Source organism: Hyperoodon ampullatus, assembly GCF_949752795.1.
Source record: "Hyperoodon ampullatus genome assembly, chromosome: 9".
Taxonomy (NCBI): domain Eukaryota; kingdom Metazoa; phylum Chordata; class Mammalia; order Artiodactyla; family Ziphiidae; genus Hyperoodon; species Hyperoodon ampullatus.
Genome location: NC_136922.1, coordinates 84,319,785 through 84,338,837, shown reverse-complemented (window position 1 = coordinate 84,338,837; position 19,053 = coordinate 84,319,785). Strand labels below are relative to the sequence as shown.

Genomic DNA, 19,053 nt, shown 5'->3' with positions numbered 1-19,053 from the left:
CATATTCCTGGCCTTTCAGGAAATAGCTAGAGCCTGTGAGGGAGCCACAGACTCATGTCCCAGCTGGGGGGGCCGGCTCCCCAGCAGACCCAGGCCCCAGAGGTGGGTAATGGAAGTGCTAATGATCTACAAGGTACCCATTTACCATGTACTTAGGACCAGCTGGGAGGGAATGAATGAACAGGAAGGGCTGCGGGCGAGCATTTAATGGTTAAGCCTCCTGGAAGCCCTCCGCCTGAGGGCTCAGAAATAGTGGAAGGTGTCTTCTCCCCTCAGAGGTCGCTTTCAGGAGTGTGGACCTCACGCCTCCTTGAAGAAGTCCATCATCACAGGCAAGGTTTCTATCAAAGCCCAGAGGAAGGTCAGTTTGAGAGAAAAACTGATTTTAAATCAAGCACAGAACATGAAGTAGAGGTGTCTGGCTCGATAGCACAAAAAGGTCATTTTGTTAAAATTCATTGATGCCGACTAGGATGAGTTTAGATTAAAGCTCACAAGAATTGCCCAAGAGCAAGATTAGGCCGTGCAAGATTATGCGATGCCACCTGATTTATGTAGTTTTCTACAAACTTTCAAATATATTTTTCCTTAGAATTTTAAAGGGAAACTAAGCCTTCCAGTCATCAAGAGTCTGATTTTTATGACAATGTATCAGATTTTTAAATAACTGCTGTATTTCAACATTTTGTAAGTAGCTCTGATTTTACTTTTAAAGTGACAAAAATTTTCAGTAACAATCTCACCAACTGGGCAAATATGGAAAAAGTTGCTCTGCTTTAGTGGAAAATGAGTTGCAGACTAGATTAGCAACGATAGCTCCTGTTTACTGAGCACTTACCCTGTGCCAGCTACCACGCTTTCCGTGTGTGCCATGTGGCAGGTTCTGGCACCCCTTTACAGATAAGAAAACCGAGCTTCAGAGAGGTTATGTGCCTTTAATTCTGTGTTGCAAAGGAGGAAATTTAAGCAAAAATTCAAGTAAACTGCCCAGTAAATACCAACCAAAATGGCACCTCTTGTTTTCCATTTAAGTGCATTCATCCACTAAACAAAACTAACTCCTGTCTCTCTGTTATTTATTCCCCAATCTTTCCCTAACTTAAAGCTCTAAACAGACCTATGAGATGCTAAAGAGACTAAAAATTATTGCAGACATGAATACCTTTAAAAGAAACTCAATTTTACTACTTCCAGGGCTGTACAACAAGTGGAATTAGGTTAATGCCACGTGAGTAGCATAGGTAAAGATGATTTGTAATTAACAGATGGCCTGAGTTTATGGTCGTCTATAATTGAAAACCATTTCTTCTCTGAAGTGTTTTAAGTACTTGGGAGGTGGCTTGAAGAACGGAATATCCCCTTCCTTTTCCCCTTCATCATTTCTCCTTCGAGAATCCATTCATTCTGTGCTCTGCCAGAAGGGATACGCTCAGGGTCAGCCCAGCCCTGAGGACTTGGTCACAAGCCCTGAGTCAGAGTTAATGAGATTTTACTGTCTTCTAACTGGTCTTCCTCGTGAAACTGTAAAGCACAATCCTCCTTCTCTTAATGGGTGGTTGGTGTAATCCATGGTCCATCACTTAAATGGTTTCATACAGAAAGTCAAGTTAACTTTCTAAGTGTTTCCTTTTGTGGAATGCCTGAGGTCAGGCTGTTGCCAAATCACAGATTTTCTGAGGGAGAAGCAGCTGCTAAGAGAATCACGTGTGACGGAATATTAGTCAAATCGTGAGAGAAATCAGAAAAGGACGAAGTATTTTGAGGCCGAATATGGGAAATCCAGGGCTTAGCATGTGCCAGGAGGCAGGAAATGCTTGTCATAGGTAGATGAGAACTGTCCCAGCAGACTGGGCCATTGACTGTATTTCTGAGTGTGCTCCAGGTGTATACTCAAATCCCAGGCAGTGGGCTACAACAAGCCCCCTTTCCTCATCTAAAAGTGAAAAAAGTGCAGCTTTCTCTGAAGGCTTTTGGACATATGTTCAGTTGGCCTCTAGAGAGGCACCATCCTTTCCTTTGGGTCGGGGAGGAATGAAAATTTTATGAACTGGAAATTGAACAAGTGAATGGAAATCACAACCAGATGTTGGCTGGCTAGGGTAGAGGAGAGTTGTCCAAATTTCAGGTTTCAAACCCATATGTATAAATAGGTGAGAAATGAACAGTAGATTAACTATCCTACCAAAATACGTTGGTGCTGTTTATTCTCTTAACTGCATGTGCATTTCAAACATCAGATTCCCTTATGTGAAGTCAGTTCTTGTTTTCAGTTAAACCTCCACAAAAGTCCTTTGAAAGAATCTCATGGCATTCTTTAACAGTGAAGGTCCTAGAATAACATTTTCCTATAGATTTGCTTGTAGATGTTTTCACTCTAGATTATTTCTAGTCTTGATGAAATAACTGTTTTCCCCACTGAGTCAGACAAAATTAAGAAGCTCTTCAATAGACCTCCAGCTCTGATTTGCTCTAGTGATTCTAGGATCAAGAAGTGTTTGCTTCAGAACTGTAAGCATACCCATTGCTTCCACTCCGACAAATTAATAGGAAACTCTGACAATGGTAATAGGAGTATTTTCACACATAACCTACCCTATGTGTTTAATTTTCAAGTCATTTTTTTGTTACCAGAGAACAGTAAGATAATTTACACAAAATAGCTGACATTCTATATTTAATCTTTTCACAAGCTCTAAAACTTATACATTTGGGGCTCCTTGGGTGGATTCCTTTCTCTTTTTCTTTTTTTGTGATTGAATAATCACTTTTTCCCATTGGGAAATCTGAGGCACCAAAAATTGTCATTAACAGATGACTGGCTTGTTGAATACATCAAAGAAAATAGCCTTTCATTCTGATTTTTGTGGACGAAATTTAAATGCTAAATTCAGACAGCTGTAAAAAGTAAAAACAGATTTGAAAAGAACTAATGCCATCAATCTCAGGATTTTTACCTTCACAGAAATTGGATTTATTGAAATGAAATGGTACATAAAAATGCTTTCTGATTTGGGAGAATCAACCTAGTTTCTGGTACGTTTCTGTTTCCCTTGCTCCAAAAGTGTCATCAATCTCTCTGTTTAGATGCAGTGCAGCCAGGTGTTCAGAATCATAAGGGGACAAAAAGAATTAGTTTCTTACTGAATAGGGAAAATTAAACAATAAAAAAGAGGTCGGTGCAAACAGGGCTTAAAATATGAAAAATGTAGACCCTTTGAACTGAACCCTTTCTTTTTTTTCCTTCTGGCCTCCCAGGAATAATTCTGCTACACGGCTGACTTCAAGGATGTGAATTGGTGACCTCATCCCAACATCAGAACCTCAGCTGTTCCTCTAATTTTTGCATCATTCCGGGCAAGTTGACTTTATATGGAAATAAAATTGAACCTTGGGGTCTGATGGAAATTCACTGTGACATTCAAATCAAGAACACCTGCTGAACACCTGCTGAAACCCACAGAGCCTTTTCCCCATGGGCCCTGATGGTAGCCTCCAGAAGGTACAGCCTCAGGTGGTCCCCCTTCTTCTGTGGCAAGAATAAGCTTTGGGTCTTGGATTGCAACACCACCTGTGGAGAAAATGGTACTCGAGGGAAAGCGATCAGCCTCGTGTCCTTGTTTCTTCCTCCTGACCGCCAAGTTCTACTGGATCCTCACGATGATGCAAAGAACTCACAGCCAAGAGTATGCCCATTCCATACGAGTGGACGGGGACATCATTTTGGGAGGTCTCTTTCCTGTCCACGCAAAGGGAGAGAGAGGGGTGCCTTGTGGGGAGCTGAAGAAGGAAAAAGGGATCCACAGATTGGAGGCCATGCTTTATGCAATTGACCAGATTAATAAGGACCCTGATCTCCTCTCCAATATCACTCTGGGTGTCCGGATCCTCGACACCTGCTCCAGGGACACCTACGCTTTGGAGCAGTCACTAACGTTCGTGCAGGCTTTGATAGAGAAAGATGCTTCTGACGTGAAGTGTGCTAATGGAGATCCACCCATTTTCACCAAGCCCGACAAGATTTCTGGCGTCATAGGTGCTGCTGCAAGCTCCGTGTCCATCATGGTGGCTAACATTTTAAGACTTTTTAAGGTAAGTAAAGGCACTAGGCAATTCTGACCATTGTGGAAAGACAATAAATTGTCTTGACTCCAACTGCAGGTTTAAGAGGAAAGTGAATGTGGTGAAGATGCTCGTAGACCCTCTCAGGGCCACAGTTTCCTCACAGAGAGGGGTTTGTGTCTAGGTTTCTACAACTGTTGATTTAGTTCCATTTTTAAAAATAATTAATTGGATTAATTGTGACTTTTTTTTCTGAACAAACAGAAAGGTGATAATTTCTATGACATGTTGGGTCCTCAGTATCTTGGGATATGCTGTTTATTGAGGCTTATTTTAAAGCAAAGCAAGTGTTTTTTGAGGGTCTGATGAACTCTTAGCTCATTTATCAGATCAAACATTTCTATGGTATTTGAGATTTAAGATAATTTACTTGGTGAAATTTCTTTAACGTGGGATGCTCTGTTATGATAAAAGTTCCTGTGTGGAGAAATAGTATTTATTACTAATGGGTAGATGGGAGTGACACTCTGGGCTAGAAGATGGCCATAAAGTTGTCAGGTTTGTTATAGCTACAATAGAGCAGAACCTCATTAATTCATACTGCTCTGATGCAGACTTAGAATAATTATATGTAATTCTTATAGCAGGATAATTCGAGACTTTCTGGTTTAGGTTGGATGATCACCTATAGATTACATTTTGAATAAAATTGGCAAAATAAAACAACACATGGAACAATATTTTGAAAGCATAAAGTCCCATAAACATAAAGTTATTGTAATTCATCTTTCATTAACTTTCTCATTTTATTTATTAACATCCATTATGTAGTCCTTTGTAATAGACATAATTTTAAAAATTGAAAATACTTTTCACTCTGATTTTTTACTGAGTGGGACATGACTTTTCCAGCTTACTCTGAATTAATGAGTCTTCGTTTAATATTGTGAGAAGCTGTTTCTATGCATATTAGATTTAAAAATATTAAAAGAATATGGAGAAGTTGGACAGATGACAGATATAGTGACAAAAATGAACAAAGTGATGGAAAACTTCAGAAAATAGAAGGGTTCGAATCAAAATCTTTCTGCTTTGGAAGCTGTGCGTGTGGGGGACCATCTAGTCTGGTTCATGTCTGTAGCATCCCCCCAGCTTCTGTATGAATTCCCTAAGTTTGGAGGAGAGAATGGTAAGAGGCCCCTTAATGACTATTTTCAGATGGATGAAATTTTCTCAAATGAGGATGCTGCTGAGCAGAAGCTCTCTGTGTCTAAGGAGTGCTGAAGAGTCACACACAGGCGTGGGGGAATGCCAGAGATATCTGAGCCAGACGTTAGGAAGAGCCCCTTGGCAAGGAGGAGGACACAAGATTAAAATAGGCAGCCAAGGGGACTCTAATTGTCCATCTCTGGAAACTTTCAAGGGAAACTGGAAAGTTGTTAGTAATTTCTCTTGGGCTAATTGACCCCTTGCCTGGAGGCAAGATTCAGAACCAGAAGCTCCAGGTTTACCCCCACATCCTGGGATCTTGGATTTCTCCCAGCATCCTGATTCTGAGCCGCATGGCATTTTCGGCTCTGGGGTGATGTCCCGCTCCAGCCAGTTTCCCAGTTCTTTTCTCCTCTCTGACTTGATCTCCCTCCCCTGATGCTCCAAAGCATCTCTTTTCTGTTCTTAACTCATCAACACCCACTTTTAGGGAAGGGGAGACTTTCGTGAGGATCATCTCCCTCCTGTTACTCTCCCCTTATAAACTAATTCTGGTTCCCGTCAATCCCATTGTAATTCCCATGAATCCTGTCTCTTTCCTGGAGTCTGGTGCCAAATGTGGGCAAGGATTTGAGGAGTGGGGTGGAGGTGATAATTGCTCAGTTGAGGTTTTCAAAACTTGTTTACATTAATTTTGCTACAGAATCAGCTTATCTGTAAAATGGGGACGTTAACATTGTGTTAGGTTGTTGGATGATTTAATGAGATAATGCAGGTGAAGGATTCCACCAGGACCTGACCGTGTCCTTTGTCTGCCTGGGTTGCCAAAGGGGACATCGGGCCAACTGAAGGGTAGGTTTTGTTTTTATGCATTCTAGACCTGGCTTCTCTCTGCTTTGTTCTTCTCTCACTGACTGGCCAATTCTTGGGTAACTCTGGAGGGACCTTATTTGATCACGTGGGAGAATTACAATACCATTGACTCTGGGCAGAGTCCAGTGCTGTAGTCTCAATTCTTGAGACTGTGGTCTGCACATGAAGGGGCTGCCACCCTTTACCAAAGCACAGGGACTGGGTGACTTTTAGCCAGGAGGAGATGTTGGTTATGGTAGATGTCATGACTAAGACCGGTATGCTGGCCTGGAGTGAGCACTGAATATATGGAAGCAGATATATTTATTAACCAAATAAGCGGGGCTTGAAAAATCTGTCTTTTACAAGTAAGTGAGAAGATGTAAGTGGTCAGCCCATCTTCCAGCTGAACCTGGAACCACATGACTGTGAATTGATAATTACCACTTAATTGTTGTTGTGCTACTTTAGTTTACTTTGACGATTCACATGAGACCTCCATCCAGCACTCCACACTGATATTAATTATGAAATGGTGATGGTCACTCTTGGAATAGAAAATGTTTCACTTTATGTGTGAATATATATTCTGTTTAAACACATATGCTAGGACTGACATGAAATATTAGAATAGTTATCAAAGGAATGATTAGCAAATTAATGCTTTGGGGATTGGCTTACAGTTCCATTTTGAAAGATAATAATTTGATTAAACAAATGCTATGACCTGAATAAAATTAAACAGTTAGGACAGTTTTATGGCGCTTGGGCCCCTCCAGGACAGCATATGACCCATAGTATCTAAAAAGATGCCTGGATATCAGTATAGTGCCACTTATTCCTGGATTAATGGAGTCACAGAGGTCAAGCATCTTGGTTTGGAAAAACACACACAATTAACCTTGACCATGAGGGATGTAAACAAGGTCTTGATTAATGAATTTACTTATTGTCCTGCTCAACAATAAGCATTAATTGGGGTTTTTAGAATGTAGCTGGAATCTGTTTAAAATTGTATAGAAAATATTTGGGCTGAAATCAGAAGTAATCTCCAAAGGTCCCAGTTCTCTTTTTCTGGACAGTCCTGGTAAAGCCATGTGTTATCTGCCTGGGCTACATTGTGAAGGAGACAAAGTCCTCCAGGCATGCGCATCTTCCTCCTCCTTCAGTCTGGCCCTCCTGTGGCAGCCTCTCCTGGCCTCATATCCCTCTCCATTCTCCTAATCGAAACCTCGTTTCAGGAAAGGAGCTATGCATGTGTTATCAGTCATCTGCGTATAACATGTCTGTGTTTAAGTCAGAGGAGGATTCTGTTTTCCGTGGAATCGCTGATTGTGGTTCAATGAAATGATTTGTCTTTGTCAAGGGGATTGAGGCATTGGGGGGAGGTTCATTTAGCCCCCAGATCCTGCACCTTGTCGGGGTGGGGGGCAATTCCTCTGCTGTGGTGTATAGCTGGTCCTGCTTTTCTCTAGAGGGAAGGAATGTTGCCCTATCTCTGTTTCTCTTCTTATCAAAGCTCGCAAATGGTAAAATCAGCCCTTTAACTTCAGCGGAGAAGTGGAGCCAGACTTCATTGGGGGGGTGGGTGGGGGGCGGAAGCTGGCTTGTGGCCTCGCCCCTTGGGGCACTGAATGCCATACTAAACCAGGAGTGTGGGCGGGGCTCACACCCTCTCTCCTCATGCCCTGTTGGGGGGTGGGTGTGTAGGCTATCAAAACTACCTCAGAGGCTTTTCATGTGACGGACACAGTGAGTGAGTGTGTGTCTCCCAACCCCCTCCCTAGAACCATTTTTACTGATTGAAGTGTCTCATATTTCTCAGGTGTGTTGGGAGTGAAAACAAGTTAGAGAGTCACAGAACAAGACTTCAATGATCTGAACTTTTTAGAAGCACTACACACAACCTTGACACACACACACACACACACACACGTGTCATATATGGGTTAACATGGCGGCAGAGTGGTCACCTAGGTGACTGTTCAATCCCTATACCAAGTTAATGGTTTTAGATAACAGTAGGATCAATTAGGATAATGTGACCCATAACTGCAGAGTAGCAAACCCAGAAAACCCAGAACTGCTCCAACCTACATGAGGTTAATATGCCATTTCAGTGGCTCCTGTGTTGCAGAGAGACCAAAGAAAAGAGGGGTCCAGCTCTCAGATGGAGACTGCTTAGTTTGAAAAGAATTAAAAAAGAATGAGAGGGTCTTTTGGAAATGTTGACTGGGAAGCCCATAATTTAAATTTGTTTTATAAAGCAGTTTCGAGGAATTTGCATATGTTTTATAAAGAGCTCGGATTTTTTCCCCTTTCTAGAACATTTCCACCCCTGTCTTTTAAATTAGAGCAAATCTGTTCCTCAAAACACTAGTCATATGTCTTACTTTGAGCAAAGATTGAACATTCTAAGTTAAAAATAGCACATTGATAGTAGGAGGTAACACATGTTGATGTCCACATAGATGCATTGGGGTTACAAAAGGACAGTGTCAGCTATAATTTCTCTTTCTCATGTTTTTCTGGTGAACTTTACCTAGAGAGTTAATTTTCAACTCTTGAAGGATGGGGGTTAGATAGTCTGTAGTGCATACTTCCCAAAGCAATCAAATAGAAATCCATGTGTGGATTATTCTAGAATTATCTAGATTTACTTCTAGATAATTTCTCACCATGTGGAAGTGTTCTGGTTATAAGTGGCTAAAATTGACCTTCATGTTAAGTAAATGAAATACAGTGAAGCATCCCATTACCCTGGAAGTGCTCGCCTACCCTGCTATGTTTACAAAGATATATTTTCTTCCAAGAGACTCTACTAGTTGCAGTAACCACTCCCATAAAGCCAAGCATTTTGCGAGTTATTTATTGCATACAATGGGCTTTCTTAACTGTAAACTCTGAACAGGTATATCTGCCGTATTCAGGCTCATCTAGTTAGATGGGCAGACAAATGAGCCCAATCAATAAATCAATAAATGTTACCTCAGCAGGAGGTAACATTTCATGTTTAATCTTATTTGATGGCAAACAGATAATGGAAAATTGAAAGATAGATTCCTTTAGTCAATCCTTTGCTCCCGTAGCAAGCTCTAATTTAGTTTTGTAAAGAGCCTATTCACCTCGGATGAGAGATGATGGATGTTCTCTCTTAGTGGCCTTAAGTTGGGGTGGAGGGGGAAATGGGCATGGCCCATGGTCACGGACACAACTCGAAGCCATAGAGACACATAAATATGCAGACGTGGTCATGCCACTCCTCTTCTTAAAGTTCTAGTGGCTGCTATTTCTCCCAGGATAAAGGTCTACCTCCACTTCGGGAAGTCTTTTCTTACTTCTCTCCACTACATTAAGTCTCTTTGTTACATGTAACAAAGCTCCACGAGGGCAGGATGATATCCATGATAACCATGAGGGCGTATATATCTTGTTTGTTACTGTTATTTCCAGCACCTAGTGCGGACCTATCTGGGAACCCAATAAATGTTTGCTGAATAAATGAATGAATGAACCATATCTCTCTCCCCCTTCCACTTCCTCCACCTCCCTCACCCCAATCCCAGATATTGGAAATAGTAGGTGTTGGGTAGAGAGAACAGAAATGGGATTTTGTATATTTTACTTTTGTACTCACTGACAAAAAGGAACAGAAGGAAGGAGAAGGAGAGAAAGGAGAAGTGGTATATTTTGGGAGTTCCTATATTTTCATGTGCTGCCTCATTTTCCTACCAGTTCACATTTTCTCTAAACAGATTTTTAAAATTAAAAATTAAATAAGTAAAAGACACGAGCACATTCTCATTTTGAAAAGTCTAAGCAATGAATAAGTAAATAGTGTAAAATGGAAAGAGACCACATCCAAACACATATCAGTGAAGTCACATACACACACAGAATTTTATTAATAGATATGTCTTATGGCTTTCTTTTTCATATAACAATATGCCTGGGAGAGATTTCCATGTTGGCTAATATGATTCACCTCAGTAATTCTCAACCCTGGCTGCCTGTTGCCATCACCTGGATAGGTTTTAAAAAAGCCCAAACCCTACCCAAGACCAATGAAACTGGGGTGGAGCCCTGGCACTGGTATATTTTAAATGATCATTAGATGATTCTGTTATTTGTCCAGGGCTAAGAACTATAAAACTTTAGCTGCTTGGTTTTTAATTATATGAATAGAACATCATTTATTTAATAAATCCCTTACTGATAGGTTATTTGACTTTGATTTCTTAAGGTCATTTATCATTTGAAAAAAAAATGAAGACAATGCTAGAGGCATTCCAAGCACTATTAGCTCTAGAGTGAATTTTGGTCTCCTAGAGCCCCTTCTTGGACCAACAAAGGGGCTGAATTAATGATGACCAAAAACACCTTGCTATAAGGCAGACTCACATGATACAGGCCCACCTCACAGGCGGTGGCTCTTTATGACATGCAGTAACTTAGAACCAGTGTAGTGGTCATGTGCTCAGACCATTAAAGGAGCATTGTGACGTGTTGGGTGGAGCAGATTTTAAACTTGGTGAATTCAAGTATTTCTTACTTTCCCTTTTCCTAGCTTCGAAAGATCTATCCTACAGTGAATACTGAAGACCTCTTAAGACGTTACGTAGTGTTTAATGCCTATCTTTTGAGTGTTTTAAATAATAAGGTTGTTTTAACTAGCGGCTATGAGTGAGGAGAGGGAAGAGGGGAGAGGCAATAAAGGGGTAGCGGAAAAAAGGTTTATTATGGGGTTATATGAGATCATGTGTGTGAAACTTTTGAAAGTCGTAAAGCACTATAGAATTTAAAGAATCTTTGATCCAATTAAAATAAATAAATAAATATTAACGAGGTTGTTTTGAAAGTAGTGAGTCTTTCCAAGAGAATGGCTTGTGACAGTGCGTGCTATACACTTTTTGCTTAAGTTGTCTGAAAACCTTTTGAGAGCAAGTCAGGGTGAATGTAGATAAATAAACAAATAAATTCGCATAAGAAAAGTTCTGTGCTCTTCTTTCTATTCATTCACCCTGAAGATTGCAGTGATTGGTGTTTTTTAAAAATTTAAAGACTTGATTTTTTTTTTTTTTTTTTTTCGGTACGCGGGCCTCTCACTGTTGTGGCCTCTCCCGTTGCGGAGCACAGGCTCCGGACGCGCAGGCTCAGCGGCCATGGCTCACGGGCCCAGCCGCTCCGCGGCATGTGGGATCTTCCCGGACCGGGGCACGAACCTGTGTCCCCTGCATCGGCAGGCGGACTCTCAACCACTGCACCACCAGGGAAGCCGAAGACTTGATTTTTTTTAAAAGAGAAGTTTTAGTTTACAGCAAAATTGAAGATGGCAGTGGTTTTATTTGGTTTCAGGACTGATTTCTTCCCAGACTCTTCAGAAGATAACTTTTTACAACCAACGGTTGTACTTTCTGGGGGAAGTCTTAGCATCCGAGGGCTGCCCCTGGCTCCTGCCCAGTAGCTCTCAAACGCTAGCATGCATCCAAATCACCCAGAGGCTTTGTGAAGCATGGAAGCTGAGTCCCCACCCCACCCCCGCCGGCAGAGCTTCTGAGTCAGTAAGTCTGGGTTGGGGTCTGAGACCTGGCATTGCTAACGGTAACCAGGTGATGCTGATGCTGCCGTTTCGCAGACCACACTTTGAGAAACTCTGCTCCGTGCAAATCGCCTGCTGGCTGACTTAGCAAGTCAAAGTACACAAGACAAAAATGAGGTTGAACAATGTTCTGTCTGGCAGCGGCCTTTTTTCTTTTGATTCATGCCTGGTTGAGTTTCTGTTCTTATTGGTCATAATCACAGCAGCTGCTGTGTGGATCTATTTTTAATTGTGTGCTCTTTTGGAAGTTGTGTTCCTTATTAAATTATGCGTGGCTCAGGAGTAATCAGCAGAATGGTCACTTGAACACGGTTTCTAAAGCAGTGTCACTCAGACGATCACTTTTCCTCATTTTTATTACCTGTGACCGTGGAGCAGACCGATTTAAGAAACCTGGACTGTAAGATACACATTGACAGGGAGTTGAGAACAAGTGACGAAAGAGGCTGCGATTTGTCTCAGCTACCAGCAATTTGTCTTCAGAAACCATGACAGCTACCTCCTGATTTCCATTATGCAATGAGATTGCAAATAACATTGCACAGCAGCCTGAATCAATAGAGGGTCACAAGAGGCCCTTCGCTACCCACAGTGGGGAAGAAGGGCCTAGTTACCCATTTAATTGGTAAAACACATTCTCTGGCAAAAGACAGAGACATCTCGTTCAGCTGTAATAAGGGACTTTCCCTATCTCTAAGCACTGTTAATAACATAAAAATATACATGTAATCTTTATGTATTTTAAATACGTAATGAGCACCAGGCTGATGGGGTGGGAAGGGGCCAGGTATAGCACTGTCCAAAGCCACCTTTATCTGTTTCCAGAATGAGGCCAATCTCTGCTGCTTTATTTCATTTGGCCCAGCAAGCTGATAGGCATGTGTTTTCAATGTTGGCCATTTGTCTCCTTCCAAGACTCTCCCAGGCTCCCTCTGTGCTTGGGGAGGCTGGGTTCCTTGGTACAATATAGCCCCAGATCTACTGGTTAGGCCCACCTTCGAAGTCATGAAGTGTCACCCTGGGCTCCCTTGGGATGTGAGGATGGTGATGTATTCTTGCTCCAGCTCACCCTTGTTTGCCTTTACATGAATCGAGAGTGAATTCTAACTTTTATTAGTGTTTGTGCTATTTCTTACATTTTAAATTTAAGTATTTAACATTGTGACAATTCTATGTAGTAGAGTTCTCAAAGTGATTTATCATCTCAGCTCTGAGAATGTTTGCATTTATATTGTTTAGAGAACAAATGGCATATCATTCCTATGCAGATTTGTTGTAGAGATATTTGTGTCCTATGGATATTTATCCTCAGGAGCTGTCTTTTCAAATTATAGATTATTGTAATATACTTATCTAGTGGTGCTTGATACTCTTTTGAGTAAAACAGATTAATGTGAATTATATGAAATAGGTCAGGCTTTGTAGTCAGACTTCCTGGGTTCAAATTCTGATGTAGGGCTTCCCTGGTGGCGCAGTGGTTGAGAGTCCGCCTGCCGATGCAGGGGACACGGGTTCGTGCCCCGGTCTGGGAAGATCCCACATGCCGCGGAGCGGCTGGGCCCGTGAGCCATGGCCGTTGAGCCTGCGCGTCCGGAGCCTGTGCTCCGCAACGGGAGAGGCCACAACAGTGAGAGGCCCACATACCGCAAAAAAAAGAAAAAAAAAAAAATTCTGATGTAACACTTATTAGCTATATTACCTTAAGTACACTAGTTAATCTCTCTAAATCTTAGCTTTCTTTTGTGTGTGTGTGTGTGTTTAAATTTTAAAAAATTTTATTGGAGTATAGTTGATTTACAATGTTGTGTTAGTTTCAGGTGTACAGCAAAGTAATCTAAACGTTAGCTTTCTTACATCTGAAGAGTAGATAATGATAGTACCTCCTTCATAAGGTTTTAAATGAAGATAAGATAAAGTGCATGAAGTCCTAAGTAGGATCCCTGAAACATAGTTATGATGATGATAGTGAGGAGGGAGATGTTGATGTCCACCGTTAGTAGGATATTCATCTTGAGTTAGACCTCTACTTCCATACTCAAGCGTCCATACTGACTTGCCTTATTTTGTGAACAATGGCAGGTTAGCATTACAGATGCTGTCACTGACCAAGAAAACAGTGCAATCAATAGGTCCAAACAGGCTCTGGCATGGAGCTAAGCTGTCTCGTTTGCCTGAAGGCCAAACATGAGACTGGGACCTCACCAACCTCATGCTCCAACCAGTTGAGCTAAGGAAGCAGTGGGCTGCTGTTCTTTCCAAATCCATGTCTTAGGTGGTAAGAATCAGTTTTGTTTAATGAACAAACAACCAAGGGAAAGACTGGATGACCCAAAGACAAGCTGTGCTAAATTTTAAGGTTATAACAGCACCCAAACAAAAGTGCCACTAGGGTTCAGTTGTGAAAAAAAAAGAAAACAACAACAAATTCTGGCTCCTTTGGACTCTTTCCCAGTACCCCTGGTTTGATCGTATAAGAGGTGGAGCCGTGGTTGAGGATGAGAGGCTGACTAACCTGAAGGCTGCAGGCAGTGTTTAAGTCTGTCTTTTGGTTTGGAATTCCTTTTCATTTTTATTTTTTTTCACACACACACACACACACACACTGTATTTTATTTTTACAAGAGATAAATAAACTGACAGCAAGCATTATAAATGGATGACCACAACAAAAGCAACAATATTGCAATTACCAAACACGAAACACACTCATACTATGTCATAATATTGACATTCAGTCCAGTAATCCTCCACTGTAACAGCTCCTTCACTTTGCAGTGAAAATTGATTTGTATATTTTTTGCCTCTGAGTCCTTGTGGGATTTTTTTTTATTCAAACAGAAAGTCACAAAAATTATAATCATCCTCATCAGTTCACTCAGTCCCATGTAATTAATTTTTTTTTTCATCTTGATCTTTGGTTAGTGGAATTCCCTTTCTTTGCCATGTTTGGTACAATGATCCAACATAGATGGAAACATAGGCCCACTGTGGGCGAAGAACACTATCCTTTTATTGAGGGAATACTTTTATGGACTACATAATACTTATACCCATTACCTTCTGATACAAATGTCAGAAATGGAAGCACTAAAAAGATTCAGAAGTACTTTCTCTAGAAGTCACATTCATTTTTGGACAACCAGAAAAATAGTGGGACTAAATATATAAAACTTTGACTAACACTAGGACCTTTCATGTTCCACCTGTTGAAAATATAAATAATTCGGTCAAACATATCAATTATGGCCTGGTCCATTTTCATTTTAATCAAACATGGATAGTTTACTGAAATGTGAAAAGACTCCTCAGGGAAAGAGAAGTGGTATTTATTTTTTTTATTCAAACATAAAGCCACCAAAATTATAATCATCCTCATCAGTTCACTCAGTCCCATGTAATTAATTTTTTTAATCTTGATCTTTTGTTAGCACTTTTATGAGTTCATCAGTTTTCCATTAGAATTCTGAAAATGCTTATTCATTCAGTTCAGCAGTATAGTCAGTTACCAGAAACCTGTACTTGTCAGAGTCTTTTCCATGAATTCCTTGAAGATGAAACCCTTTTATAGGAACATATTTGCAGAAGCATCAGAGTACACCCAGAACTGTCTGTAAATGACAAAAGACTTAAAAATGACCACGGAGAAGTGGTATTTTTGCAGTGCAGAATTCTGCCATCTTTGCAGGAAGGACAGAGTCTTATCACAGTGTTACTTGCTGAATAGTTCTTGGTATTGTTCTTTAAACTCAGTAAGTGTGAAAGCTCTTTTTTTCCCACCAAGACAAGCAGAATACAGTGAAGAAATACCAATATATTACCCACTTATTTTCGTTCTTTAACTTAACAGGTGAACTAGGTAATAGCCAATCCCCAGCAGGTGTTTGGGTTTATTCAGCATCCTGGAAGTATATGTTGTTTAACACTCCTGGGGATAACTAAGAAAGAAATAGAAGATTCAAAGCTTTTACATCGCTTAGAATCTCGTTGGGGAGAAATCACTAGCACGAATACAATAACAACGAACAGTATAAAACGATGTGATAAGGCTATGATATGGTGCCAGGGTTTTTTTTGGTTTTTTTTTTGCGGTACGCGGGCCTCTCACTGTTGTGGCCTCTCCCGTTGCGGGGCACAGGCTCCGGACGCGCAGGCTCAGCGGCCATGGCTCACGGGCCCAGCCGCTCCGCGGCATATGGGATCTTCCCGAACCGGGGTACGAACCCGTGTCTCCTGCGTCGGCAGGCGGACTCTCAACCACTGCGCCACCAGGGAAGCCCTCGGTGCCAGGGTTTAGAAGAGAGGCCGACTTCACCTGAGGAAGCTGAAGCTATGGGTCGAGTTACCTGTGGTAATGTGGGATTGGCCTGGGCCTAGAATGTATAAACCAGAGGCCGGGCGAGGAGGAGGGCTCTTCCAGGTGTGGGGAATCCCAGAACCTTTGACCTGATGCCTTCGGCTCTGTGAAGATGGAAGTAAGTGGAAACCTTATTTCTTCTGCTTAGCATCTCTCTGCTATGGCAAAACTTCAAAGGGCCCCTTTAAGAGTCTTCTAGGAGGACTGAAAATGGGGAGGGTTGGAGGGTTATGTCCCCAGCTCCCACTGAATGCGAAAGTCGGGACCTCAGTTAAAATCCAAGCAAGTGGGTACTGAGCATCCAGAGGGCAGAAATCTAAGCCCTCTAGTTCAGGGTAGGAATAGATACAGGAGGTGAATTGCTGTGCGATTCAAGCAAGGAGCTAGTGGACCCCGGAGAATTCCTACCCCCAGCCACCATTTTTGCACTTTGTAAATCCTCGTAGCTTAAGATCAAAAAATTTTTTTTTCATCTGCCACATGCCTATCTTGACTGTTTATACTATTCTCATTAAGCATAGATACACAATTAATTGCTGAGAGAGAAATTAAATGCATTATCAGTGAATCGATTTTATTTGCCTCAATCCAATAAGGAAAGCCACTGTTCTCGAGAGGGTCACAACTTCTCCTTGCCGTCTTCTTGACCCTTGAGTAAACTGGGAGTAATCATTATCTGCACTTTCTCCGTTTCACAAAGTGGTCATAGATCTCAGTAAGGTAAAAAAATTTGGAGAATTTACAATATTCTAAGTGTAAAGCATTTTGAGTGACTTGGAAATAGGTTCTGTATTGAAAATGGCATAACTGCTTATTTTTCTTCTTCATGCTGCGGTACTTTAACTTGTAATTTCTACTCTCGTTACCGATTTAAGTGGGAGCTCGATGGGAGATGTTTTGTTGTCTTTGAAACCACTGGGATGGAATTTTAAATCCTTGGATTTTTTTTTCCCCTCTGCCTGAGGAGAAAAGATACCGGAAATTCCATTTTTTAGTTTGGATTACTTCGTTTCATTTATATGCATACAGCTAAAGTACCTAGTGAGTTTTGCATGTGTGTAACTTAATATTTACAGGTAACGCCTTGCTGAAAGTAAAATAGATTAAGTGGAGAATATTTTTCCCACAGTTTCCTTCTCTAACAAAAATAAGATAACCCAGTACCACTCCTTAACTGAATGCCCCATCTGTCACCTCCATGCTGATCTGAGCCAACACGGTCCTGAGAGCAGTGCTGGGCTGAGGGTCTGCATGTGAAGCAGGGTGAGTTTAAGCACATGCTGGGAGAATCAGGATTTTAAGCTTCAAACTTGTATCTACCCTTAAGTGTTTCTCTGAAACATGAGGAACTAAAATGAAAACCTGTCTTTTTGGACTGTAATTACAGTTAAATTTCAGCCTCTCCTGATCAGTGTTAGACATAGAATGTGATAAGAAGAAATTTAGTTGTTAAATCAGTGATCTAAAATACTATAGTAGTCCAAGGTTGATGAATAAATATTTTAACATCTTAGTTAAAACATTTCATGGTGTTTAATAGCATCAATATTTCATTCTAGTAAAGTGGTACAAGTTTAGGATTTGAAGTGAAAGAAATGTAAAACCTATAAATAATGCTGATCACGTCTACATGATGAGAATTACCCTTAAAAAGCTATGCCCAGGGCTTACCTGGTGGCGCAGTGGTTGAGAGTCCGCCTGCCGATGCAGGGGACGCGGGTTCGTGCCCCGGTCTGGGAGGATCCCACATGCCGCGGAGCGGTTGGGCCCGTGAGCCATGGCCGCTGGGCCTGCGCGTCCGGAGACTGTGCTCCGCAACGGGAGAGGCCACAACAGTGAGAGGCCCGTGTACTGCAAAAAAAAAAAAAAAAAACCTATGCCCAGTTAGAAAATTGATCTTCTGAAGGAAAAGTACACAGTTTTGCATTGTACTTTGTTTTATATAACTCAGTTAAATTCAATAGAAGACTTAACACCATTTTAAGATATCGTATCCACTAATAAACATTTAAAAAATGTTTTAGGAAGCTTGGCACAGAATAATTTATTTATTATTTTACAGTTGTTTTCCCTAGTTCCCCTAATACTTGGCTTTGTGGAACCTCAGGGATGGAAGGCATTTTTGAGATCTTCTATTAAAGCCTTTCATCCAAAGCAGAATCTCATCTATTAAGCTCCTTAATACTTAGTGATTCAGTGCTGCCTTTTGTACCACTTAATTGTGTTAAACATACATCTCCACTCAACCCCCCTCTAGAGTATAATGCTCTTGAGCGCAGGAAACATGTCTTACTCATCTTTATGTCTCTGAGAGTACCTGGCATGGTCCTTGGCACAGAGGTGTACGAAAAGAATGCCTCCTGACTTGATGCATTTAAACACTTGATGCTAATAATGTCACAAACTGGCCCACTCCATTTTGTAATGGCATTCTTTTTTCTTCTCTATTCTGACCTGAAATCTTCTTCCCCCTTGAGCAGTTTTAGGAATGGCTTTAATTCCGTGAGGGATGCGGAAGCCCACCTAGTCATTTGGATAGTGAGGGAATCCTGATGCTCAAGGTAGGAACAGAGGTCATGGTCAATCACTTCTACCAATTGGCCTTGCTCCTGTCTTCTGATGCATCTCTTTTTTTAATGGGACAGTTCTTCAGATGTTTGAAGGTCCTGGTTGTCCTGGGTCTAGAGTTCTCCAGGCTAAAACTTTCTACTGTTTAATCTGCTCCTGACAGTAACAGCATAAGAGCTAATATTTATTGAGAGCTTCTTATATGCCAGGCACTGTGCTAAACACTTAGCATGCCTGATCTTATTTGATCCCCGGTACAATTCCATCAGTTAAGTATGGTTTTCAGATGGGGAAATGAGGCTTACCTAAGCTTCCTTAGATAACTTAGAAAGTAAGTGGCCAAGCCGTAGTCAAACCTTGGTCTGACAGATGCAGAAGCTCATGGTTTCAACCACTGCTTTGCACAGTCTTT

General features: G+C 41.3%; 1 protein-coding gene across 3 annotated transcripts in view; it reads left to right on the top strand.

Moving 5' to 3' along the window:
- Window positions 1-3,579: 3,579 nt before the first annotated feature.
- GRM8 (glutamate metabotropic receptor 8) overlaps window positions 3,580-19,053 on the top strand; it is a gene marked incomplete at both ends in the record, with an annotated part of 756,700 nt that continues 741,226 nt past the window's right edge. For all 3 annotated transcript variants that reach the window (XM_079711601.1, XM_079711602.1, XM_079711600.1), the window contains one exon: window positions 3,580-4,089. In XM_079711601.1, the coding sequence (XP_079567727.1) occupies window positions 3,580-4,089 (510 nt within the window). The remainder of the gene's footprint in view (window positions 4,090-19,053) is intronic.